The sequence below is a fragment of the Clavispora lusitaniae genome (genome assembly GCF_014636115.1).
Source record: "Clavispora lusitaniae strain FDAARGOS_655 chromosome Unknown tig00000185_pilon, whole genome shotgun sequence".
NCBI lineage: Eukaryota > Fungi > Ascomycota > Pichiomycetes > Serinales > Metschnikowiaceae > Clavispora > Clavispora lusitaniae.
Window position 1 is genome coordinate 112,821 of NW_027093979.1, and position 24,511 is coordinate 137,331.

At 46.1% G+C, this 24,511-nt stretch overlaps 11 protein-coding genes across 11 annotated transcripts; 3 read left to right on the top strand and 8 right to left on the bottom strand. All coding sequences in view use genetic code 12, as the record gives it.

Annotated features, from left to right (window-relative positions):
- Window positions 1-1,109: 1,109 nt before the first annotated feature.
- SIP5 (Sip5p) lies at window positions 1,110-2,399 on the bottom strand (the record flags this gene model as incomplete). The annotated part of the gene is made up of 1 exon (XM_002614724.2): window positions 1,110-2,399. The coding sequence occupies one exon, from the start codon at window positions 2,397-2,399 to the stop codon at window positions 1,110-1,112; it is 1,290 nt and encodes a 429-aa protein (XP_002614770.2).
- A 1,905-nt stretch (window positions 2,400-4,304) lies between these two features.
- On the bottom strand, window positions 4,305-5,660 carry FOB63_003731 (uncharacterized protein; the record flags this gene model as incomplete). The annotated part of the gene is made up of 1 exon (XM_002614723.1): window positions 4,305-5,660. The coding sequence occupies one exon, from the start codon at window positions 5,658-5,660 to the stop codon at window positions 4,305-4,307; it is 1,356 nt and encodes a 451-aa protein (XP_002614769.1).
- Window positions 5,661-7,031: 1,371 nt separating this feature from the next.
- FOB63_003732 (uncharacterized protein) lies at window positions 7,032-8,504 on the bottom strand (the record flags this gene model as incomplete). The annotated part of the gene is made up of 1 exon (XM_002614722.1): window positions 7,032-8,504. The coding sequence occupies one exon, from the start codon at window positions 8,502-8,504 to the stop codon at window positions 7,032-7,034; it is 1,473 nt and encodes a 490-aa protein (XP_002614768.1).
- A 417-nt stretch (window positions 8,505-8,921) lies between these two features.
- Window positions 8,922-10,151, bottom strand: POL32 (DNA polymerase delta subunit; the record flags this gene model as incomplete). Its single annotated transcript, XM_002614721.1, has 1 exon — window positions 8,922-10,151. One exon carries the CDS (start codon window positions 10,149-10,151, stop codon window positions 8,922-8,924), a length of 1,230 nt encoding a protein of 409 aa, XP_002614767.1.
- Window positions 10,152-10,530: 379 nt separating this feature from the next.
- PRN1 (Prn1p) lies at window positions 10,531-11,607 on the bottom strand (the record flags this gene model as incomplete). The annotated part of the gene is made up of 1 exon (XM_002614720.2): window positions 10,531-11,607. One exon carries the CDS (start codon window positions 11,605-11,607, stop codon window positions 10,531-10,533), a length of 1,077 nt encoding a protein of 358 aa, XP_002614766.2.
- A 360-nt stretch (window positions 11,608-11,967) lies between these two features.
- FOB63_003735 (uncharacterized protein) lies at window positions 11,968-12,996 on the bottom strand (the record flags this gene model as incomplete). The annotated part of the gene is made up of 1 exon (XM_002614719.1): window positions 11,968-12,996. The coding sequence occupies one exon, from the start codon at window positions 12,994-12,996 to the stop codon at window positions 11,968-11,970; it is 1,029 nt and encodes a 342-aa protein (XP_002614765.1).
- A 148-nt stretch (window positions 12,997-13,144) lies between these two features.
- Window positions 13,145-14,152, bottom strand: SUR2 (sphingosine hydroxylase; the record flags this gene model as incomplete). The annotated part of the gene is made up of 1 exon (XM_002614718.1): window positions 13,145-14,152. One exon carries the CDS (start codon window positions 14,150-14,152, stop codon window positions 13,145-13,147), a length of 1,008 nt encoding a protein of 335 aa, XP_002614764.1.
- A 1,490-nt stretch (window positions 14,153-15,642) lies between these two features.
- Window positions 15,643-16,262, top strand: BET3 (TRAPP complex core subunit; the record flags this gene model as incomplete). The annotated part of the gene is made up of 2 exons (XM_002614717.2): window positions 15,643-15,687; window positions 15,744-16,262. The coding sequence occupies 2 exons, from the start codon at window positions 15,643-15,645 to the stop codon at window positions 16,260-16,262; spliced, it is 564 nt and encodes a 187-aa protein (XP_002614763.2).
- A 587-nt stretch (window positions 16,263-16,849) lies between these two features.
- SCT2 (bifunctional glycerol-3-phosphate/glycerone-phosphate O-acyltransferase) lies at window positions 16,850-18,967 on the top strand (the record flags this gene model as incomplete). The annotated part of the gene is made up of 1 exon (XM_002614716.1): window positions 16,850-18,967. One exon carries the CDS (start codon window positions 16,850-16,852, stop codon window positions 18,965-18,967), a length of 2,118 nt encoding a protein of 705 aa, XP_002614762.1.
- A 1,836-nt stretch (window positions 18,968-20,803) lies between these two features.
- On the top strand, window positions 20,804-21,313 carry FOB63_003739 (uncharacterized protein; the record flags this gene model as incomplete). Its single annotated transcript, XM_002614715.1, has 1 exon — window positions 20,804-21,313. The coding sequence occupies one exon, from the start codon at window positions 20,804-20,806 to the stop codon at window positions 21,311-21,313; it is 510 nt and encodes a 169-aa protein (XP_002614761.1).
- Window positions 21,314-21,726: 413 nt separating this feature from the next.
- Window positions 21,727-23,007, bottom strand: FOB63_003740 (uncharacterized protein; the record flags this gene model as incomplete). The annotated part of the gene is made up of 1 exon (XM_002614714.1): window positions 21,727-23,007. The coding sequence occupies one exon, from the start codon at window positions 23,005-23,007 to the stop codon at window positions 21,727-21,729; it is 1,281 nt and encodes a 426-aa protein (XP_002614760.1).
- Window positions 23,008-24,511: the final 1,504 nt, after the last annotated feature.

Genomic DNA, 24,511 nt, shown 5'->3' on the forward strand with positions numbered 1-24,511 from the left:
TATTGTTTTCCACTAAGAACACGGAAGGAGCTTTGTGAATGAGCTGCTCCAAATAATATTCCCAGAATAGAAAGTCGCGTTATGGATGCACGGATCCTCAAAAAGAACAAGACCCCTGCAGTCGTTGGGTATGAAAGGCTAGACAAGACGCAGAAACAAGCGAAGAGCTAAAAATGAGAGATGGCGTACATATACGTACTTCCACTTATGTATTATTATCCCCCTACAGTCGTAATAGTTGACGTTGTCGTATAAGATGAATACTGAACAAAATGCTTCGTCAAGACTCAATCTCACAACTGGGTGATCCACGTAAAGATGCTACCAGGAATGATGATGGACACTACTATTGTCGAGGCATAGTCAAATCAGTCTATATTTACTCACCAAGTGTTGAAACCGAAAAGTTAAACTCTAAACATCTATACTTATATTTAGAACACTCCTTTTGTGTGGACGAAGCTTAGTGTTGATACCGTTATCAAATCGATAACGGTCGGTTTGAAGCCCGGATACAGTAAAGTGGATTAAACTTTATCAGAAGTTTAATTGTTTTAGAATAAGATAAGTGGCATCGTAATGACAAATACTATTTGACTATAAAAAGATTTTTATGCTCTCCCCGTTCTTAAAACCCCATTCTCCTCATAAACCGAGGCACATACGCCCCTTTGGAGAATAAAAAGGCTATTAAGTAGCCTGTAGAGTACGTGGTCTCTAAAGAAACATAGCCTCAATATTGATTCAATTGACGGTTGCCACATTTCAGGAAATCAGCGAAGATCAAACGAAGATAAGCCAATCGGTGGTGACCAGCCATATATATTTGCAACTGTGACCGAAACTTGAGAAACTGGTCACTTTAACACCAAGAGAGATACCTTTATTCACAGGGATGACCGGATCTTCATCTTAAAACAACACAGAGCACGTCATGTCAACAAAAATAGAGAGCCGCAACGTGCTCTCTTCAACCTAAACAAAAACATGCTTGTTATTGCATCATTTGCATGACATACGCAAGCCAAAAACACGACTTAGATTTGGCCAGACAAAGGAAGCGCACGTAAACCACACATTGGCTATGCAGAAATTAGATGAGGTCATGCCTATGTGGTTTTCTTTCCTTCGTCCTTGTCAAGAAGCGAGAGTCGCATGGCTTCTCTGATCATGCGGTCTTCCAACGACAGCAAATACAGTTGCTGGCCAGCACTGCTGCTACCCTCATCTAGAATCAAGTTACTTGCATGGATGACGCTTGCAGTGGCCGATTTCCGCGCAAGTTTACTAATGGCACTCGAGAGTTTCTGTTCCCAGTCGGGTCGGATCATATCTGTAGTCACCACGCCTTCCGCATCTGCTGCCACGGACGAGCGGCGACGCAGCGGCCGGACATGGCGTTGCGGACTTGCAGGCAAGTCGTCCACGGCCAGAGAAGCTGCCGGATCGTCCACAGCGCATGCTTCCGGAATCAGCAGCACCGGAGAGTGTACGACGTACTGCAGCGGCAGCAGGCCGCCGATTCCAACGTGGATATCGCGCGGAGGCTCGTATGTGACGCCAAAGTTGGGCATGGCGCAGAAGGGACAGCACGCATACTCCGATATGAGCGTTTGCGGAAGCTCAGAGTCATCATGGTCGTGGGGCGGATGGGGGTCAAGGCGCTTGATCTGGACAAAGCACTCGGAGCAAATGGGCTGCCGGCAGCACCGGCTGCGGTTCAAGTGCGGCGGGAAGTAGAGGAAACAAATGGGACACTCGGTTGCCTGGCCATATAGGCGGAGCACTAGGTCGCGCGACGCCACCAGCAGATCGCCCGAGCGCCGTGCTGCGACGTAGTCAGCCTCGCACTGGGCCTGTGCGGCACGTGTCTTTGCAAGAAGCTCCTGGTGGCGCCGCTTCAGCTCCTGGCGCCGGAAGTAGCCCAGCAGCTTGTGGATCTTGTGGTTGTCGGCGTCGTCTTCTTCCGAGTCTGAGTAGGGCGCGTCCGGGGCGTGGAGCGGCGTCTGCTGCACGAGCAAGACAAGCTCGTCCTCCAGCCACGAGGAGTCAAAGTCCTGGAGCGGCGTGTAAAAGGGCGCGAGCTTGCGGGCCACAATAAGTTGGCGCACAATGGTGGTGTCGTAGTCGAGATTCAGCTTGTAGATGCCCAGAGGCGCCAAGTAGCCGCCGTCGCAGCACTCATGGTGCCGCACAACAAGATCCAGGAAATGGCGTTCTCTGTTTTTCCACTTGTCTTCGTTTTTGGAGCCCTTGTGCGAGAAAAGCGACAAGTTGCCCGAAACCGAGAGCGACAGCGTTGCCCGCCGACGCGCGGTGCGTGGCGCACTGCCTACGGTGCTGTGCGACGCCGTGGACGCCGCCCGGGGCCGCTGCTCTTTGGCAGGCACGTTTCCCATCCTGGTTGGGCCAGAAAGGACAAAAGAGGGCGAAAAGAACCAGAAACGGGGGTCTGGATCAGGAACAAAAAGGGAAAAAGGGAGGGGCGGATGCACACGCTTATATAGTCTGCTTCGGATAGCAGGGGTGCGGCTGTTGACTGTGGGATTTGCTCTCTTCTCGAGCGGCCAGTGTCTTTTCCTGAAAGAAGAAGTTGCTGAGTAAATCGAGTGCGCCTCGCCAGAAGTGAGCCTATGAGTGGGGGCACGTGACGTGGGGTCACCGGCACCGGGGCTTATTCTGAGCCTCCTATTGCGGGGCGGTACGGGTTCTCTCCATGCGCTTACTGCGATAAGATAAGGACTAAAAATACTCATGGAAAATCATTCGTAGCGTAACTGAAGTATTATGTTTTGATTTTAATTGGAATGCCAATTGATTGATTTCTTGTTTTATGATGAGAAGATATTCATTTTGCCTGTTTCTTCTGTAAGCCTTGTATTGCTTGTTTTTTCTGTAAGCCTTGTATTGGGCTGATCTGGTTGCTAGGCTGATGTCTTCTGCTGTTTTTCTTGTTTCTGTCTGTCAATTTTCATTCCGCTCGGTAAAGTGCCTTTGCATCCATTGCAACGTGACATGGTTAGAATCGTGTGCGTTATTTAGTTTATTGAAGCTTTTCCTATATGTAAATACATACATATAAAGAAAAATGAAGCTTTCTCGGTCAATAGCTCCCCAAGACTTATATTGGTTTTTTGGCCAACAAAGACGCCGATCTACAGAAAATTTGTTGCATTTCAAAAGCAAATTTGTATTTTGTACACTAAGAAACTAGACATACTGTGGCCCTAAATGAAACTAATTTGCTCTCTATTGCTCAAACCATTTCCTAACTATTGCCATCATTGAAAAGCAATAAACCACCGTGGACCTACCAGTGTATTTCAATGTTCGTGGCGCATTGAGAAAATACAACCAAGCTAACACAAACCTAGTTCAGACTCGCATTACACTTGGGCTTCAGAGTGGCCTTGACAAGGCGAAGACCGTTCGAATACCTGTGTCCAGAATTCTATTGGTTCATAAAGTGGTTAAGTTATGCTGGAGTTATCTAGGTAGATCCTAGGATTTCCGGAAGCTCTGTTGGATTTTATGAAAGTCTCCTAATTACAGAGATTCACATGTATGAGTTGACTCAATGACTTGTTGAAATCTTCTGATTCCGATATGCACTAATTTCAGATGGTAGTGAGTGGGCCATTCCTAGCTAGCAATGGAAGCGATAGTTTAATCAATTTGTTCCATCCATGAGAGTGTTAATGTCTCAAATAACAGAATAAGTTACGAACATCTACATGTGTAACTGTGGGCCTTTAATTAAATGGTAATGATGTATGTTTGTCTTGTCAGTTTAATAGATGTAAAATGTCCTCACCAGATTAATCGGTGAAATGGTAATTGGATATCCGCTCGTAGAAAGTCGCAAAGTGATACCTGGCATCACTTGAAAATGTGACTTTAATGCTTTCCTGAGACTGGCGTCCAGTAGCGCATATAATGAACCAATAATTTGAGGAGCGGAGTGTTTGGGAGTAATTCAAATGTAACTTCGCCATTCTTCACAATTGAGTGTTTAGTTGTTCACCAATTGTTCGGGTATTCTGCATTACAATTAACGTACCTGTAGCAGCATCCAACATGTTAACTGAGACGAATTTCTTTGAAATAATGAGTAGCGATTCTTCGGCAAAAAATACAATTTGAGTACTCCTTCTCTTCGGCAGTGTCTATGCCGCAGCTTTTGACAAAAATGCGTGCCCATTTTTGGGCATGTTCTCGACCAGGTCAATTATGTAACGAAAGATCAATTATCGCCAAATTAGCGACACATAAACTCCATGACCCTTGGCCTCTGTCTATCTCGTTTATGTGTGCCGTCGGAAGGCCAAGCCGAGGCCGACGCCAACCATGGCAAATACTATAGCCAGCCAAACCAATCCAATGCAGAGACTGAGCACCCGCTGAAGTTTACTGTACTTAGCACGGCCCAAACCGGCGCCACGCGGCCGTTCCCAATAGCCTCCATGGTCGAACAAGCCAAACGCCATCATGAAATAGATGGGGAGAGCTACGAGTCCGCACACCATTACGGCGGCCCATTTCGCCCAAGGAACGGGAAGTGGCTCGGCGTTTTTTTCTAGGTCGACCCAGCGCTTTTCGTTTTTCTTCACGGAAAACATGTCGCTGGAGTCGCTGTGGCGAGAATCGTGAGTGTGTGCTCTTTCGAGGGTCAAATTCGGTTGGGGCATGGGCGCCCAGTCAAGTGGAGGGTGTTCGACGTGAGTGAGTGCGGGCGCGGGCGGGATGACAGGCGCGGCCAGAATTACAGGCGCGGACGGCGCGGCGTCAGAGCCTTTTTCGCCCGAAAGTGCGGCGCGTTTTTGGCTGGAGCTGGTGCGCTGCGGCGATTTTGGTGCGGGAACTCGTGGCGCCGAAGACAAGACTCGAGCTTTTTGGTTTTCGTCTTCGCTGTGTGGGTTTGAAGGGTGTGATGAAGGCGGCGCATCGTGCCACTCGGGCGATTCCGAATGGAGACGGCTAAGAAGCACACCGCTCGAAAGAGAACCACTGGAATCAGAGGTTGGGCGAGAGCCGCTCGAATTGGGAAGCATCTCTGGCACGGAATCGGGCGCAAGAATGGGCGCAGATGTTTCCTGTGCCCATGACTCCTTTGTAGGGTCTCTCACATGACTCGAGGCGCCAGATGCGCCTATTTTAGCTTCTGGTCCTGTTTCGAAGGGGCGCCGTATTTCTTCGCCCTTTTCTGTGCTTGGGTCGGACTCTGTATCCTCGGGGCCAGCTTCGGCGCTTTCAAACAAAGTATAGTTTCTTCTTCCTCGAGGCTCAGGTGCAGCAGGGATGTCCTCGGCAAAATGGTACCGTGGTTCACTTATATACGACTCGATCACCAGAAAAATTGTTTCTGAATCACGCAGCCGGTCAGAGTCACCGGAAATGTCAGAGTCGGCAAAGTCGCTTACTTGCACAAGTCGGGCGGCCCGCGTGGATCTTTCAGGCACCGATTCCCGGGAAGAGTTGCTATCGGGCCCAATTACTGAAGCCACACGTGCAACAGTAGCCACATGAATGGAAGTTCGTGATCCGTGAATAGAAGTACGGGAACCTCGTTCCGGACTGCGGGAACCTGAGCGGAAAAGAGACAGAAACGAATGTCGCCAAGACGATTGTGAAGTGTTCGGGCCGTACGGATTGTGGCTCATGGTACGGAACTAGAGAAGTGAAGGACAGAAGGAGACAAAATGTGGGTTTTGAAGAGCGATTGGATAAAGTGTCAAGCGAGTGAAGGGATTATTGGGAATTGAAGATTGAAATGACTGAACGAAGGGACCTGGGTCTGATTAAGTGATGGATAAGATGCTCAGCCAGTAGTAGTTCTTGGGAGGTTTGAAATTCAAATAGCTGATGTTGCAGTTCCTTGCATTGGAGGTTTAACTTGGTGATTCTACCAGATTTGCTAGCCCCGATGGCCATTAAGCTTAGAACACCTGCACAACTCTGTTTACCTTCTTCCGAGTTGGGAAATATTACTTGCATAAGATGATTGGTGTGCTCATAACCATGCGTGCATATGCGCATCGGCGAAGAATAGTATGGGGTCGTCAAGGTGGGACCCTGATAAGGCGACAAAAATAAAATAGATGTCAACTGGATCTGGATGTCGCTAAATCTGATACGTTCGCGCTGGCAAGGCTTTTCCTTCCTTTTCTGGAAACTTCAAGGTGTCACTTTTGAGATCTTGTGCGCTATTGTTACAGTCAGATCTTTTTGTGGAACAATATCAATAAAAATAAGACAATCATTATTCTTGATGATACAAGACCAAGAGGGTTGAACCATAATAAGGCTTGCAAATCAAGTGAGACGAGTCCTCAACAGGTTTTGCAATCATACGTTCTACTAGTATACTACGAACTCTTCGCACTAATTTAAGCACTACTGGTGCCTACTTTCCACGCTTTTCATAACTCAAAAAAATCAACAAATATGACTGTTTGATGGAGGAAGTATTGGTGGCTGAAACGGATAATAAAGGGAAATAAACAAGATGGTGGATATTGGGGACTGACTTCTTTTATTAGACTGTCCATCATTTATCTAGGTTCCACATATGACTTTTTACTCTAACTTCGCAAAGTTATTTCTATTCAGTAGAATTCAAGGCATCATAATCCTCAAAATCGTGCGTGGCATTTGATAGGGTTACAAGAAGCGATAATCCCAAAATTACCTTAGACTTCGAGCTTGACCTGATTATTGAATCAAAAAGAATGTATATGCTGGATTCGTGCTTAGTTTTTTGTGACTCTGTCGCTTCAGAATCGTAATGCCTTCATTGGGTTACATTCCCTCTCAAAACCTTTTTATGGTTTTTCAAAATTAATCTACACCACTACATATAATCTTTGCAAATCTGTGTTCAGAAAATACCTCGTTTCTCCCGTTTCTCCTCCTAAAACTTATTCATTTTTCCACTACTCTACACCTTCCACATCTAGTTTGCTTTCACATCAGGAGGACTACTTGTACCTTACAGTAACATTCATTTGATAACAAGACGAAGGGTATACAAACTACCTGAGCAGTAGCCTTTCTCTCTTGGTCACGGCTGTTGCGCATGGGTTGGATGTGGAGCTTGGTGAAGAATTGCCAGAGCCTCCTCCCAAGAGACTGCCCAAGAGTCCACCAGCAGGGCCCAACAAGCTGAGCAAAGAGCTCGAAGAAGCAGAAGATGACGAAGATGAAGAAGATGAGCTACCCAAAGAACCCAAAATGTTAGACAAGAGACCAGAACCAGATGGAGTGGCAGCAGTGTCTGTTCCTGTAGGAGTTACGCCGGTGGTAGAAGTAGGGGAAGTCGAGTTTCCGCCCAAACTGTTCAAAAGACCAGAGAGAAGTCCACTACTGGAAGAACTGGCTCCAGCTGAAGAAGATGCACTAGAGCTCAGCCCAAGCAGACCAAGCAAGTTTCCAAGGCTACCCAAGCCTACGGATCCCAAAAGACCCGAGATTAAACCTGAGCTGGAAGAGCCGGAAGAAGAACCAGAAGAGGCGCTAGACCCACCTGTAAGGCCGGATGTTAACAGACCAATAAGGCCAGGGATCGTTGAGTTGCCCCCTCCGGTAGAAGGAGTAGGAGAGGAAGAGCCAGAACACTTGCCATCCAAGGCATCAATGGCAGTTCTAACAATGGTGGAGATTGTGTCGATGTTCAAGAACTTTTGAATCAATTGGGACAACAAGCCAGACGACACAGCGGCCAGGATGATGCCAGGAATATTGAGTAAGCCATCCTTGTAAAGTGTGATGAGCAATTGGGCACCGAAAGTGAGGAAGTCTGGGTCAGTAAGGATGGTCTCCACCACTTGGGAAGCCAAACCAGACTTTCCTAAGCTGTCCAAAAGGTTGACAATGATGTCATCGAGCACCAGGTCTCTCTTCTCGTGGTCGTACGTGTCAAAAACAGTAGGCTCGATCAATCCATCTCGACGAAGCAACTCCATTCCTTCCTCGTATGAGTAAGGTGTGGTACGAGTCACGTCTTCTCTCTTGAGCAAGCTCCCAAGCAAAGACTTCACAATGTCAATAATGCCCACATAAACGTCACAGTCAGAGAGGACATCTTCCAAAACGGTAGTAACCAAACCAGACTTAACCAAGAGATTGAACAACTGGTCCAAAGATATGAGCTTTGATCTGATGACAAGCTCAAGTCCATTGGTGGCCAAGTTCTTCAAAGTGTCATTCTCGACAAAAAATTTCAATACAGTGGGTGCCAAGTCGGTGTCCTTCACCAAGGTCAATACCTGGGTTACAATGGCGTATTCTCTCTCGGACAATTCCGTCGAAAGATCATTTCTTTTCACCTTCATCTCTTGCAATTGTTGCAACTCATACAAGGCATTGGCCAAGTTTTCCTTCTTGATGAGAACACTGGTCTCGGGCATAGTAGCAACCTGGGCCTCGATGGGGATTCTGGCCGGGGCTGCTTGCACCACGGCAAACGTGGCCATTAATGTGACCACAACGGATTTGAAAAACTTCATCGAGCGAACGTTAAATTAAGATTCTAAAGCTGGCGGATATGAGTGATGGGAATCTACAGGGAAACAAAATGTTTCAGTCTTATATATTTCCACCAGACGGTCCCCGCCATACTTGTCGTCAAGTAGTATTACTGCAAATGGTTAACACCTCGAATAAGGCCTTTCCCAAAAGGGTAATAACTTGCAACCTATGTGTATGTGCAGGACAAATCTTCACCAACCACCTTGGGCCTCCTCCAAAGGTTTCAAAACTGCTCAATAGGGCAATTAGCACAGTGAGCTTTTCCGCTTTCAGTAAAACCTGGGGTGGTTTGTGTTTCTAAATAAAGAAGATGTTATGGTCAAAGTACGCATTCGCCCGTTTGGGTCACCTCCGCACATAACACTTCGTTTCAATAAGTCGGACCACTGGAGCTCTCACCTTTTTCCGAAAAAGCTCATCAACGACGCCTGTTTCATTTTGCCGTCGCCCTTCTTTTTCGTGTTTGTTCCAGTTTTCGATGGAGCAGAGGGCTTCGGGGCTGGTCGCGATGCTGGTTTCGCGGCAGGTTTGGCCTTGTATGTTGTTATATAACCGTCTTCGTCCACTGTAGTTTCAGGAATTTCTGGTTCCGGAGCTGCAGCTGAATCGGAGATAGGCGTAGTGGATTTGGAAGTGAGTGAACGGAACACAGAATCCTCAGGCACTTGGGGAGCAGCGATTCTCTCCTCAACTTTTTCCGGTTCGGCATCGTTCTCCACGACTATGGGTTGGTCTTGCTGGTCGATGTTCATATCGTCGTCGTCGTTGAAATCACTGAGATCGTCCAAAAATAGACTATTGAGGTCTGACTTTGGCGCCGCCTGCGGTGCAGCAGGCTCGAGATCCACATCCATATCATTATCTGGTTCCACTTGGGACATCACCACCCTCTCCTTTGGCTGATTACGCTCCAACTTCCGCGATTTGTACTGGTACGCCGGTTTAGAAGCACTTTTCGGTGTATCTGCATCTCCAGGCCTCTTTTCACCTTTGCGGGAAACATATTTAGAAAGTAGCGAAGGTGTGGGCTGCTCCTTTCTTGATGTGTACTCCAACGTCTTTTTCGGCGCAACTTCCTTCTTTGGTTGTTCTCGCGTCACCGGTACATCAGCAATTTTCTCCGATCCCACAGGAGCTTTGAACTCTGGGGTCTTCAACTCAGGTCCTCTGATCACTCCCAAACGGTAGTACAGCTCTATTTTCGAGAAATCAACGCCGTGTTTCATTTCAGAAAGCGCAATTTCATTATCGCTGAATGTGTTCTGCGCCAACGTCAAACAATACACATGCACGCAATGAAGCTCGTCGAAATAGCGACCGGCATCTTTTGCGTCCTCTTCGCTATGCAAGATTTTTACCTGGAGGTTTCCTTCTCGCGTCCCCGTGGCGATAAAGGATGCATTCACACTGTCCTTACTTGCTTGGTAATAGCTGTGAAGAAGCCGTTTCGACTGGGTCACGTGCACACCCAATTCTCTTGACACGCTGTGGTATGTGACTGGATTGGTTTTCAACGCCAGAGAAATGTACTCCACCTCTTCTTTGGCAATATCCATGGTCATAGTAGGAAAAGTACGTGGTGTGGAAGATCTGCAGGCGCGCGCATTTTTTTGATGGAGACGCATAACGCGGTTGGTTTTCTGTAGTGTATGAACAGGCAAATAATTAGGTATAGTAGTGTGAATGAACAGGCAAGGAATTGGGTATAATTTTGAGTAAATGATTCAATAGAAGTCATTCGATGCCCAGAATGACCTTTTTTACGCTTTATTGTTGAGTGTGATTTTTGTACATGTGAGCGAAAACGAAGGTATTTTGTAAACCTGGCAAGAACTTGACTCCGCAATCTGTCAGACAAGTACAAAAATTAAAATTGACATCATTACCTAGTGAAATAAATGTGGTATTTTTCTTCTTATAGCATTACAGTGTCTAATTAGTTCTACTAGCAGCTCTGTTAACAACTGTGATTGACCTATATAATGGACATAACCTTAATTAAAACTAGTTTCCGGCAGCCTTCTTGGCCAAAAAAGCCTGCTTCTCCTTTTCTCTTTGCTCAAGAGATCCGCCCAATTCGTTGTTGATCATGTCATCGTTGACACCACCCGAAATCAACGTCTTCCATGTTCTGATTCTCTCAAAGCCGTTTCTGGCCATTTGGTAGTCCATAAAAGCCTTTTGAATGCGGTCGCGAGAACAGGCAACAAATGGGCCATGTTGCACAACGTTCTGCTCCAAGATTTGGCCACCAATCAAAACAAACTCGAGGTCGCCACTTTCGGACTCAGGATACTCACCAGTAATGGTGTCTCCGTCTGCGTTGAAAAACACATTCTCAAATTGTGAAACCTTGGTGTTGCTCTGAAGAACCAAGTTTTTGCCCTGCAACACATACAAGAAGAAGTTGAAGTCCTTAGGCACCTCTTGAGTGAAGTGTGCGCCCGGCTTCAAGATGTAGTGGTAGTATTGAACTGGAGTGTAAGCCAATTCCTTGTCCAGCTCAACACCATAACTCTTACCAGAAATCACCTTGACCTTCAATTTTCCATCCTGCTCAACAGCTTCTGGCACCTCCCAGCTTTTCAAATCGCGGTAACGAGGCTCCACCTCTTTCAACTTCTCAGGCAAGTCGACCCACAATTGCAAGCCGACATTCAACGAACCATCAGGGTGGATCACAGGCATTTCTGAATGCACAGTGCCTCTTCCGGCCGTCATAAATTGCAAGTCACCTTCTCTCAACACACCTTTGGAACCGGTGAAATCTTCATGGGCAAAAGCACCTTTCAACATCAAAGTGATGGTCTCTTGGCCCAAGTGTGGGTGTTCGGGGAATCCGCCAACACCGTTGGACGAAAAATGGTCGAAAAGCAAAAACGGAGTGAAGTTTCTCATTCTCATGTTTCCGATGGATCTTCTCACCGTTGCACCGACACCTTCGGCTTGTTCAACGCCAGGAATAATGGCTTTAATTGTTCTCAATGGGGACATTTGTGTTTTTGTGGATCTATGTGTGAATTTGTATGTAAGAATTGCAAGAAAAACTAGGAAGAGGGAACTTCGAAGATTTAAATACATAAATATAAAATCATCAGTCTGACTAAAGCGCTTCCGTGACTGGATTATATAGAGGCGAGTGCATAGTTAGTAAAATCTGACTAACGTCCATGCACACCAGTCAAATTTGAATAAGACATTACTGATGGGCCATGCAGGAAAGAAAAACCGCCTTCACTAATAAGCGTTGCAACTTCTCGAATCTTCTAGATCAACATGAGACCGCCAACTGATGACCTAAACAAGACTGACAAAGACGGCGAATAGTCAAACGTGACATAAAAAATACTAAAAAGGGAGGTATGCATTGCTATATATGACTAATATGCTTTACATTACATTGCCAAAGTGTCCAGATGCGCGGGACTTTCGGAGTTTCCATCATCTTCTCCGAGCAAAAGTGTACACCGTGGGAAAAATAATATCAACGGGGGTTTCAAGATCCACGGCCATGGCATGTGCCAAATTCTGGATGAACTCTTCCGCTGCATCAGGCTTATCTCCGTGAACTTTCTTCCAGTTGTGGTATCCACTCCAACTGGTGACGTAGTCCTTGTAAATGTTCAAGGTGATTCTTCTCTTGATGAAGAGGGTGGTGTAGTTTTCATCATGAACCAATGGGTTGTAGTGGTGTCTTACCACGTCGTAAAAAAGCTCACTGGGGGGAGAAACTTCTGCCATTGCTGTTCTAAGATACTCGTGCCCTGGCTGTTCATAAAAAGGCCCAACAAATCTTTCGTACGAGTCGTTGTGCTTCTCAACAGAGGACCCATATGTGAAATCGGTGTAGATCCTGTTTGCTTCCGGCTGTCCAACGAAAATAGGGTCTAAGTAAAACCAATAAGCCAAAGTGGCTCCTGGCTTCAAGATGCGAGCACACTCTTTGAAAAACTTGTCGTGGTCCATCCAATGGCAACACTCTGCTCCTGTGACCATATCAACAGACTGCGGAGATATCTCTTGAGGTGCCTTTTCGCCAGGTGCAACCACAAACGAGATTTTACCTTCCAAGTTTTTGGTTCGCTCATCGTTCTTGCACTGAGAAATCATCACTGTCGAAATGTCCGTTCCAATAACATGGTTAAAAAACTCCACAAGCTTGAATGTGACAAATCCTGATCCGCATCCGACATCTACGGCCAAGTCGGTAGAAGCTGGGCCTTTTTGATGGTAGTCCAAGAGAGTTTTGTAAAAAGCCGCCGGATACGACGGTCTAGCACTTTGATAGTGCGCAGAGTTGAAGTCAGAGTCAGAGTAGGTGGCCATAATGTTGAATTTAATGTCGAATGGAAGAATGTGAATGTACTGCTTACTTTTATAGGGACTAATTTGCACCCATGAGGAGAGCGAAACCGGGCCGGAACCGCGCGGGGAAAATAGTGCAGGAGCCTTATCTTTTGACAGTTTCATGGGGAAACTTGACGTTCTCCAACATAGTGCTTACTAATTTATTTGGCATCGTTTACCATGGCTACAGATTTCATGTGTCATAATACATTAGTCAAACAAACAAAAGAACGTAACATTGACAGATTAAGGTGCGAAGACGTTTTCGCAATTAGATTGTCTTCTTTGACTCAATAACAGAATCAGTCGAGGATGACTCACTCATGGCCTCCTTCTTTTGCTTTCTCTTCTCCAAAAACTCCTTGTACTTTTCCAAGGTGATTTGCTTTTGCTTCTCCTTGTACTCGTGCACAAACTCATACTGGGTACGCGTGAGCCTGTCCCAGAATGTGAAGAAAGGCTGCGAGTAGTTGGACTTGAAGCCCCAATTCTGGTGGTGGATGTCGTGGTACAAGGCGTTGTTGGGGAAAATCATCTGGAAAGGATCGAACGGAAGTCTGTAACCACAGTGGTCGTCGACGGTCTTCATGGTGGCAAACGTGTACAAAACCAAAGCCTCTCTAGGGCTGAGACCCGTCAAGATAGCCGATAAGCCAGTTCCTGCCGTGTCAAGCAAAAAGCCTTCCACTGGGTCGTTGTAAAGGGCTCCGTACAGGTATGGAACATATAGTCTGTGGTGTCTGGAGTGGAAGCGGCGATACAAGGCTCTGTTTTCGTGCATGATACGATGAAGCCAGTACTGCCACGTATCGATCAAGCAGAGCGAGATGCCCAATCGAAGCAAGGACCAGCCGTAGTTGTAGCCAAACCACAAAAACGAGTCAGGCACAAAGCTGGGAAGGTACTTGTGCTTGATGTGCCACATTTGGTACAATTCGTTGCCAGTGACAGGCTTAGGGTCAAAGCGGTAAACCACATAGCCAAAGAATGTCTGCACAACGTGCTGGAACAAAACATCCACCAAGACTTCTTTGAGCGTGGCCTTGTTACGCGCCTGTTCTTCTTCGCTTGGGTGGATTCTGTACTTTTCCGCAAGCTCGTAGACGTCGATGATGTGCCAGAAAGTGCTGTAAGTCCAGTAGGCAATGACTGGGGCCATAAGAGCCAAGATGCCGTCGGGGATTCCAGCAATGAGGTTAGGTTTGGGCGCTAGAAGCATCGGAGGCAGCACGGGCTGCGAGAGGATGGCCGAGAAGTTCTGCGGAGGCGTGAACAACATGGAGACGGAGTTTGGCCGGAGATGGTTCGGAGGAAAGAGCTGGATGACTGGGAAACGAAAAAGACGGATATAAGGCAGTCAAGAGTCGGGGAGGCGCGGATATAAGGCAGCAACCAGACGCTAATAGATTTGGTATGGGTCGAAGTTCCCGCTCGCTGGTTTGGATGGGGCAAGAAGAAAGAAAGAAGGCCGTTTGCCAAAAAGAAAAGACCTGCGGCTTATGTTAGCACCAGTGCGCAAAGCGGATGGCGCCTTTTATATGCATAATACTAATCATCCCATCAGACAAACACAGAGGCCGCGCCAGAAAATCTCACCTCATACGGACGCGGATATTTTTTTTTGCCGGCGCCTGCTTTCTAAGAACATACGCCGGTGGGACCACGCCTACATAAGTGGGTCTGGTGAGTCCTTTGGAGGGTTTTTTACACCTGTGCTTCTTGGGTCTTTAGTGTTTTCTGTTTGCGCTTCTGTCATGCGCATCACGCGCGTGTTTTCTTTTTCTCTAGTTTTGCATAACCAGAGGCTGCGCACATGCATAGAAAAGACATGGCAGACATTCAGTAATATCACCAGTTAGGGGTAACGGACGGTTTGTGGATAGGGGTAGATTTGAGGAATAGGAATTTGAGGAATTTGAGATACAATACGGGCAACTGGGATAAAACGGCAAAGCAATTTAATAGTACGTAGGTAATTACAACAAGGAAGAGCTTGAAAACTGAGAGTATTTAATGGAAGAACCTGAAAACTGAGAATAATTAATGGAAGAATTAGAAAACTGAGAATAATTAATGGATGAACTAGAAAACTGAGAATAATTAATGGAAGAACTTGAAAACTAAGAACAAATAATAGAACTTACGGTGACTGACATTTGTGATCTCCAGCTCACTACTACACTTTCGCGCTTTGTACCGACTGCCTTTCTTCGATTACTGCGTTTGTCTTTTCACCAATTTGGTTGGTTTGAAGCGTACTCTGATTTTTAGTGTACCTATCTTGGCCGAATGGGCTCAGGAATCGATGTGGGCTTTAAAATTTGGTTCGTTGAACGCTTAGTGCTAAAGTGAATAGTCTAAGCTAACAGAGAAATACCAATGGAGATTATGGTGTATCTACAGAATGGCGCGAATATTTCCGGTAAACGGGTGTCGATGATGTATTGCGGTTTTCTGTTCTTGTCTGTAAGTTTATATGGCCGGAGTTGTGTTGTTGTGTTGTTCATGTATTCTGTTTGGTGTTCCTCTGTTTTATACTGTTCCAGCCTGTTCTAGTATTCTGTCTTGGTGTTCTGTATAGCTTCTGTTTATTCTTTGTTTATTCTTTCGTTTCTTTATGCTGTATTTCGATTCTGTGACTTTTTTATTGGTCTACTTTCTTTTTGTCTACTTTCTCTTGTCGTTGTGTCTACTTCTCTTCTGTCTCTTTCTCTTCTGTCTACTTTCTCACCCTATCTGTAGGCGCGCTCTTTCATATCATCTGCCAACATGTCTCGAACAAAACCCACAGCAGATGACATCTGGAAAAACAGCGTGGAGAAAATCGTACGTACTGCCTTCTAGCCCCAGCCATCGTCTCTAACACCCAGAACACAGAACTTCTCACCCTTACATATGGCTCTGTTGTTGCGCAGCTCTGCCGAGATTTCGACAACAATTACGCCGAAGTCAATCTGCAGCTAGATAAAATGGGCTATAACATCGGCGTCCGCCTCATCGAGGAGTTTTTGGCGAAGACAGGCGCCCAGCGCTGCGCCAACTTCAGAGAAACCGCAGACATGATCAGCAAAGTTGCCTTCAAGATGTTTTTGAACATCACGCCTGCCGTGGAGAGCTTTTCCGCCGACGGCAGAAGCTTTACGTTGGTGTTGACGGAGAACCCGTTGGCGGAGTTTGTGGAGCTTCCGGTGACACAGGACCCGAAGATCCAGAAGGAGTTGTGGTACTCGCAATTGTACTGTGGTGTTTTGCGAGGAGCGCTTCAGATGATCCAGCTCGACACAGACGTCTATTTTGTTCGCGATGTGCTCCGTGGCGACGAAAAGACCGAGATCCGTGTCAAGTTGAACCGCATTTTGAAGGATGAGGTTCCAGCAGGCGAAGACTAGAGTTGGGAACCGTCAATGGTGCATACAGGCTATTGCAGTGTCAATGTAGGAGAATAGACAGTTTACAGAGGCGCTGTAGCACCCAATCTGACTTACAGACTGCCTTCAAGAAACTTTGGATCAAGGTGTGGTTTCTCTCAGAATATCAAAGACCACTCGGTATTGATGATACGTGTGGATGTGGTCACACTTGAGAAATGCCAGCAGCTATAGATGTTTGTATTCCAGCCAAGTCATCATTCATACTTTTTGTTCAATTCCAATTGATCTCTTTTTCTATCACTACGAGCTCTAATGGTAATCGTGCATGGTGAAAAAACATTAGCAAAGCCTGTCATGGTAATACGCAAAACGTGCCGAAGATTGCAAAATCGGAATCGATAATTGTGATTCATGCCCAAATTTTCTCCAGATTTCCCCGCTTCTACAGTATCTCCGCCATTTCACAGAAACGTGTGGAAATTTGGGTTTGATGGAACAACATAGAAATGCTTTGGGCCCCACAAAATCGCGAGTCTGTCATGTGACTATATCTACACTAGATAGCCTGATTATCCGAATACACCCCTTTCTAATACCAATTGCAAATGGCAGAAGATCCAGCAAACTTAAAATCTGAAAATCCAGACCTGGAAAAACAAAGGAGTTGGGCTCTGGTGCCCGGGGTGTCCTTCTTATTGTCTCTTTTTCTCATGTTCACCTATGACTTGGTGATATGGTTCTTTGACATGGTGATACACACGTTTTTCAGACAATTGACCATGCGGGGCACCTTCAACATCCCCAAAAAAGGTGCTGTTATCTTTGTCGTGGCACCGCACCACAATCAGTTTGTGGATCCTCTAGTATTGATGACATCTGTTCGGAAAGCCGCAGGAAGGCGAGTGTCTCTATTGACCGCAGCCAAATCTTACCGAACTTGGTACGTTGGCGTTCCAGCCCGCCTTTGCAGTGCCATTCCAGTGGAACGTGCACAGGACTTGGTGCATGCGGCCACAGGGAAAATCAGAGTGGAGAATTTCGGCCCTGAAAACGAGAACGTGGTGATTATTGGAGAAGGAACACGCTTCAAGTCCGAGGCCATGGCCAAAGGGCTAATAGGCCTTCCTAGGTATTTGGGAAATGCTCAGATAGAGGAAATAGAGTCCGACACGCGGCTTCGCTTGCGCAAAGCATTCAAAATCAACTTTGACAAGCCGTCTGAAAAGGAAGAAGAAATGATTTGCTTGCTCACAGAGGGTACGGATTACGTCGTGGCCCCGCATGTCGACAACCATAAGGTGTTCCAGAATGTTTTTGACCACTTGAACGCTGAGAAAGTCCTTGGAATCTTTCCTGAAGGCGGCCTGCACGACAGACCCAATTTACTCCCACTAAAACCGGGCGTGGCCATCATGGCACTTGGTGCCGTATCGCAGTCGAAAGATCCAAATCAGGTAGTGAAAATCATCCCGGTTGGGCTCAACTATTTCCATCCCCACAAGTTCCGTTCTCGGGTGGTGATCGAATTCGGAAAACCTATCTTGGTGACAAAAGACGACGCAGCGAAGTACGAGAAAAACACGCGTGACGTGGTGAACAAGTTGCTAGATTTGATCACTCTCCGGCTTAAAGAAATCACCGTGAATTGTGATGATTATGACACATTGATGACGATCCACGCCGCCAGAAGACTATATACTTCATCGGTCCGGAAAAGCATCCCTCTTCCTTTGGTAGTGGAAATGAGCCGGCGAATACTCCAGGGATACCAAAAGTATGCGGACCGGCCCGATGTGCAGCAATTGAAAAACGCTGTTTATGAGTATAATAAGAAACTCATGATTTTGGGCTTGCATGACCATCAAGTGGAATCGTTGACAAGGTCTAATAGGTTGTCTGTCCTCATAATGTTTCTTCATCGCTTGTTTTTGACTACGCTTTTCTTCTTACTTTCACTCCCCGGTGTGATTATGTTTTCGCCGGTTTTCATTGTGGCTCGCCGGATTTCTCGAGAAAAGCAGAAGCAGGCATTGGCTGGCTCGACAGTCAAAATCAAGGCCAAAGACGTCATTGGTACGTGGAAGATCCTTGTTGCCCTTGTTTTGGCTCCAGCTCTCTATATTTTTTGGGCTGCTGTGGCCACTTTCGCATTAGTGAAATTTGGGATTGCTGGACTGGTTCCTAAGACGTTGACGTTTCTCATAGGCTACCTCATTTGCGTGTTGATTACGTATGCATCCTTACGTGTAGGCGAAGTGGGGATGGATGCCTACAAATCACTAACGCCGCTTTTTTACTCCATTCTTCTGGCCCATAGAGATATCTTGCAGATCGAGAACTTGAAAGAAACGCGGCGAAAATTGGCAGAACAGGTGGTGGAGTTTTGTGATCGCTATGGTCCGTCGATGTTTGATGACTTTGACGAGTTCTATAACAAATACCACGGCTATAACGAGGACGACGACAAGATCCGCCATGACACTATGCAAACGGAGGATATCAGTCTATCAAGGTCGGTTTCACCCAACTCCGTGTCTCTTCTGAACTTGTCAGACATTCAAATTTTCTCCAATGCTTATGACGGCACCGAAAGTGGAGATGAGTCGTCGCCCCATTCTGAAGATCGTAAAGCGCTGGAACCAGAGGCAACCCCACAACCAAAAGAAGAACAAGAGGCGCAGTTGCGGTTGCGCAAAACAAAACACTCCCAGGTGAACGATTGAATAACAAACCTGACCCTGTAAGGGTTTTTTCCCGATTGGCAATTCAAGCAAGTGTTTATTGTGCTTGCCATCTTGTGATCCAGCGTGAATTGTTGCCTGTAATAGTTCCCATTTAAATTTGGATGGGCGCATCTGAAGCTAGACACGCTGATGTGTAAATATTCATTGTACTCATCTTGACAACAACAAACAATACGTTTCTGCAATCTTTGTAAAGTGAACAATGCGACCATCAATCTAGATTTCGTCTGACGCACGAGGCCACCTCATGGAAAATAAAATGAAAAACAATTGCAAACACAGAGAAATCAGACATCATCTGTATCAATTCTAGTTTAGTGGAGTCCTACAACCATGGGCTTTGGCTGGAACCCATTGAAGCTAAAAACACATGTGTCTGTCTTAACCCGGCGTTACACTTACTTCCTGCAGGTCCATATACTAAAACGGGTATGGCGCTCGCGAAACCTGCAGCAGCGCGGTGTTAATTTAAGCATGCATGCAGATTTAATCCCAAAAGAGACCGGGGGATGTGGAGTGTTTGCTTGGGTCCGGTTTCAGATGCTAAGACTTCCCACCACACAGAACATAAAATGTCGCCGCAGCAAGCAGAAACTGGTCGTACCATGAAAGCAATTCCGCAGATAATGGCCAAAGGGCCGATGTTGTGGCCCATTTGACCCAGAAGGGAAATACTACATTAAGACGTATTTTCGGAGGCACGCCATAATATGCCCCTTCAGGCAGATGGGTCTGGAGGGATGTGTTTCGCGAACCTGCGCCGCGGCTAAACGTGCAGGCTCCAAGTGAGCCTTTTTCAGCAAATATTTATACTCACCACAAGTACCACTTGCTTTCCCAAACACTTCACCTTCTTTCCTTTGCTGAGCTTTTCTCTACGAAAACAACAACACCGTCTCTATCTGCCAGCAGTTCTAGGTTGGAAACCCACACCATTCTTTTCTCTCATTTCCGCATTTCCCAGCGTCCGATCCTCCGATCCTCAAGATCCTCAAGCTCCATCTTCCCAGGCTCCATCTTTCCAACTCCCATCTACACCCTCACTATGAAGCTCGCATCCATTCTCCTTTTCCTTCTGGTGTGCTTGGCCACACCAATCCCGGCCAACTTGAAGTTGAAGGCCAATACTGCATCCTTGAGCAACAAACCGGTGGACAAGTAAACCTGACTAATGTCCACTAAGAAGTAACAGAGGAACCTTAACCACAAACGGGCGGGCGCTGCGGGCCTGTGTGCAGGTCCGCCGCTCGGCTGTGTGCACTTGCCGCGAAAAAGCAAGATGCTCACGCAATCTGGGCCGACCGGAGATCGATTCGGGAATCGACCTGTCGGCCGCTCATGCATTTACTGCTACCAGCAGGAAACGAACCACGTCTTTGTCGTGTATATGAAAATACATTTGCTTTAGTTAAAATATAATAAAGTTTGAGCTGAAATACACTTCTGATTATTATTTCTGACATGGTTTGTGTCTGTAAGGACACCCGTACATATTTGGCCCGTACATCTTTCTTTGCCTCTCTTTGTCCGCCCGTACATCCGATTGAACGGACCCGTACCTTTCTTGCTTTGCCTCTGGTCACGCGCAATCGATAAGCACGTGACCTGCGCACTAGGTGGCAAGCTATCTAGTTACTTATCGGCTATTCGGTTTTCCTTCTGCCCATACCTTTTATTTCTGTCTTTGGTGTCCGGCTTGAATTACAGCGTATTCAAGTCTGCGGTGCCGCGTTTAGAAAATAAAAAACCTTACTCCCTCGTCTTTTTCCCTTTCCCCCCTGCCGTTTGCTGGTCTTATCGCCCCCTTGTCCACAAATGAAGATCACCTTTAGATTGTCTACAGAAACGTCCTTTTCCGTGACGGTGCCCGACAACTCTGGTGTCGAGGACTTGAGAAACTCCGTCAAAGTCGGATGTCCTCCCGGCGTCAAGTTACCCGCTGACTACAAGTTGATTTACAATGGCCAGAAGCTCACGCCCTTGTACAAGCCTCTCGAAGAGTTTGGAATGGCAGCCACTGGCAACTATACAGTCATTCTCATGAGCGACGCCTCTGATACCCCTGTGGCCTCTCCGCGGTTGGCGCCGACCACCGTGAGTGCCCCCAAGAAGAAGGCCAAGAAGAACCGGTGCCTGTTCCAGAGCTGCACGCTGGCACCTCTCCGAATGGTGGGCGACTGTTCCCACTGCCACGGCAAGTTCTGTGCCAAGCACCGTTTGCTCGAAGACCATCTCTGCACAGGCTTGCAGTTTTGCAAAGAGAGTGCTCACGAAAGAAACGCCACAAAGCTCCAGAGCGAAAGCACCATCGTTTCTCGCGTGTAACTCCAAGTACAGTCACTCATGTTAGTAATACACTCACTCTATGTCGCTAGTAGTCATGCATTGTCGGGTTCTTGGTAAAGTCACTGTTCTTGCCATGTTCATTGATGTGTTCGCTGATTTACCCTGTCCATCGATTTGTACGCTAATTTTGCCTCCGTCGATCTGTACGCTAGTTTTGTCTTCATCGATCTGTACGCTAATGTCGTCTTCATCGATCTGTACGCTAATTTTGTCTTCATCGATCTTGACTTGTCGTGCATTCCTTGTATCATTAATCATACCGTTCTGCTCTTGTATCATTGTGTCCTCATCACATCATGTTGATTTTGTTCCACCTACTCATTCTTTCATAGCCCATCCATCTTACATGCTTCATCTACGTAATGTACATCACTAGTGCACCCCTGTATTGTCTAGCCCTGCATCAAATTCTCTAGAATGTCCTCATACTTGCCGTTAGTGGCATTATTTGCCTTGACCAAAATGGCTTCGGCCTCTTTGTAAGTCTCTTCTTGTTCCTTGCTGTCGATTTCGTAAGTGTTTCCCAACGAGATCATGGCCTCTGCCACGTTGACCCAAGTTTCTGGTTCCTGCTCGTCTTGGGCTTGCTTCAAGTAAGTTAAAGCTCGTTTGAACAAGTCCTGGCTGATTTTCTGAGCCTCCACTCGGGTGAGCCCGTTGAGAGATTTAGCGTCTTTAGAGTAGTAGCTCAATGTTGTGAATACATTGGCAGGAACTTCTGCTTCCATCAAGTAGGATTGGCCGAGACGCTTGCACAATTCTCGTTTCAAGACAGCAAGCGCCGGCAACTCTTTTGCGCTTGCGTTTTCGATGTTCTTGTTCAAGTGGTCCAAGAAAGCAATCGTTTGCTCCCGCCACCACAAGTTGTACTTGTCCAGCAGTTTTATCGCAAACAATGGATGGCCCTCATCCAACTCAACGTGGGGTTTTTCGTCTTCTTCGGCGTCACTATCTTCGCCTTCCATGATTTCCTGCCCAAAGTTGTCCACCATATCCAACAAGTCGTCCAAAGCTTGCAAGAAATCAAAGTTCTCTGCATTGTAATGGTGGAAATGGTTCTGCGCTACAGCCTGCTTCTGCGCCTCTTCCCACTTGGCCAAAGATGCGTCTAACGACTTGGAAACATCGCTTCTTTCCTTTCCCACACGACTGTCTACAAGCAACTGGCTGACTTCCACCAACGGGATTCGGCTGATCATGATCTTGGCTTCCGCAAATGCCAAGTCCACAGAGTCCGGGAATGCTTTGCGGCCCGATTCGATTCTGTCAAAGGCCTCGGCGAAAAAATCATTCACTTTCTTAAGGTCTTCCGTGTGGTAAAAGGCCAAAGACGACAAGGCAAGGGCGTAGATGGCGTAGAATCGGCCGGAAAGCTCAATCTTTTCATCATCTTCATCTTGTTCTTTGGTGTTGTGAGTTTTCCGCAAGATCCGGTCACACTCGTGGATGATCCCGTTGAGCATCAACTCGCTCTTGTCTTCCGAAGCGAAGTATGTTTTCCATAACGCTTTTAATTGGGCAACGGCATCGTTTGCTTCTATTTCTTCATCCAACTCCACAGTAAGCTCGTTTGAAGCGGCCGTTTCTCCCACTGATTCATTTTCCGTCGACTCTTTTTTTTGTTTTTTCGCCTTGGCGGCTTTGCCGATCCCAAGTGGTCTTTTAGGTGCCATGGCAAATAAAAAACCCAGATGAATGATGATATCGCACTAGCCACAAATGTGTCGATGATGAGGTGCGCACCTTGCAGCATCACGTGTGGCACAAAAATACAAGCACAGTTTTTTTCTTTCCGACGGTTTCTGGTATTTCCCCTTTCCAATACTACATTTGAGATCAGGCAAAACTGGTAAACGGCAGTTTGTGTCTCGTTCGAGACTTTGCAGTCTTGTTCTGGTTACGATGGGTCGCCAGATAAATTTTGCGTGGTGTGCATACAGACGCTTAAAATAAACTGGCCACTTTACCGTTGGCCTAAGACATTTTCCGTCAGCAATCAAGATGTTTAGAAAGCTGGTATGAGCTCGTAATCTACGAACAAAAAAGCAGCCAGGCAACTTTAGCCGACGCAACAGCAAAAGAAATATAAGAAGAAAAGAATGGCCAAAACTGAAGGAAAACCTCGAGGGGAGATCGGGAGTTTTCTTTTTTTGGTGTGGGAAGCTAAAAGAATGTTCCACTTCTTGTCTCAGTTGATATGCCGGGTATATCGTTTCCAAGAACAATAGCGCACACCCCTCCTATATGGATTTTTCGCAAGGTTTCGTACCAGTGCCGATAGTCACCCGAAATCCGAATGCAAACAATCAACTTTTGGTGTTGAGTATTTTAGATAACGTTTGAAACCGTTTTCGTAAAAGACTTTTCTGTTGTTACTTGGCTGCTCATTTTTGTGATCGCACATCGCAAGGAAATTCAGCCGTCTTGGGCAATTTGCGATTTTTCACGCATTTGCACATTGTAAGATTTTCTAACTACATAGGGAACTAACAAACTGGAGCTTTTTCTTTTTATTTTTTTATTTCCTGTATTTAGTCAGAATGATGTTTTCTCTCAACGAGTGATATGCCACTTGATGACTTCAAAGTACGCAAATGTTTCTGTATCACAGGGCTTAAAAAAACAATGATAGCCTATATATGATGGTAAAACTACTTGCTGAGCACAAGTTGATTTTAGTTATCGTAATAATAACACTAGTGTAAATTATGAATAGCATACGTTCGTGGTACGGAAATCTAGTACAAGCACCAGAACTAATCAAAGATGTCAACTTCCTTCAAAATCCTTCTTTGTAGGCACCTTGCGAACCAATTAAAAGAAAGTAGAAGCGATTTGCACATACATAATTCTGTAATATTCTGTGATTTGTTCAATTTAAATCCTCTGAAAGGTTAGGCATGTTTTCGGATTTTGTGCTCAAACATTAGTAGCAATATTCTTCAGCTATGTTTTTATCTTAGACAAGCTGAAGATATACTATCATGGGCATTCAAGTCAAAAATTTTGCAAAGATCAGGCTTTGCTAATGATACCAGTTGGGAATCAGGTTTTTGGCTCTCTTTCAATCTCCTGCTATCAATGAATAACTCCAATCATGTGGGTTCAATACAAGAAAAAACTTCAAAGGCTAAGGTTGTGTAAGTTTCACATGCGAGAAACAGTGTTGGTTTAACT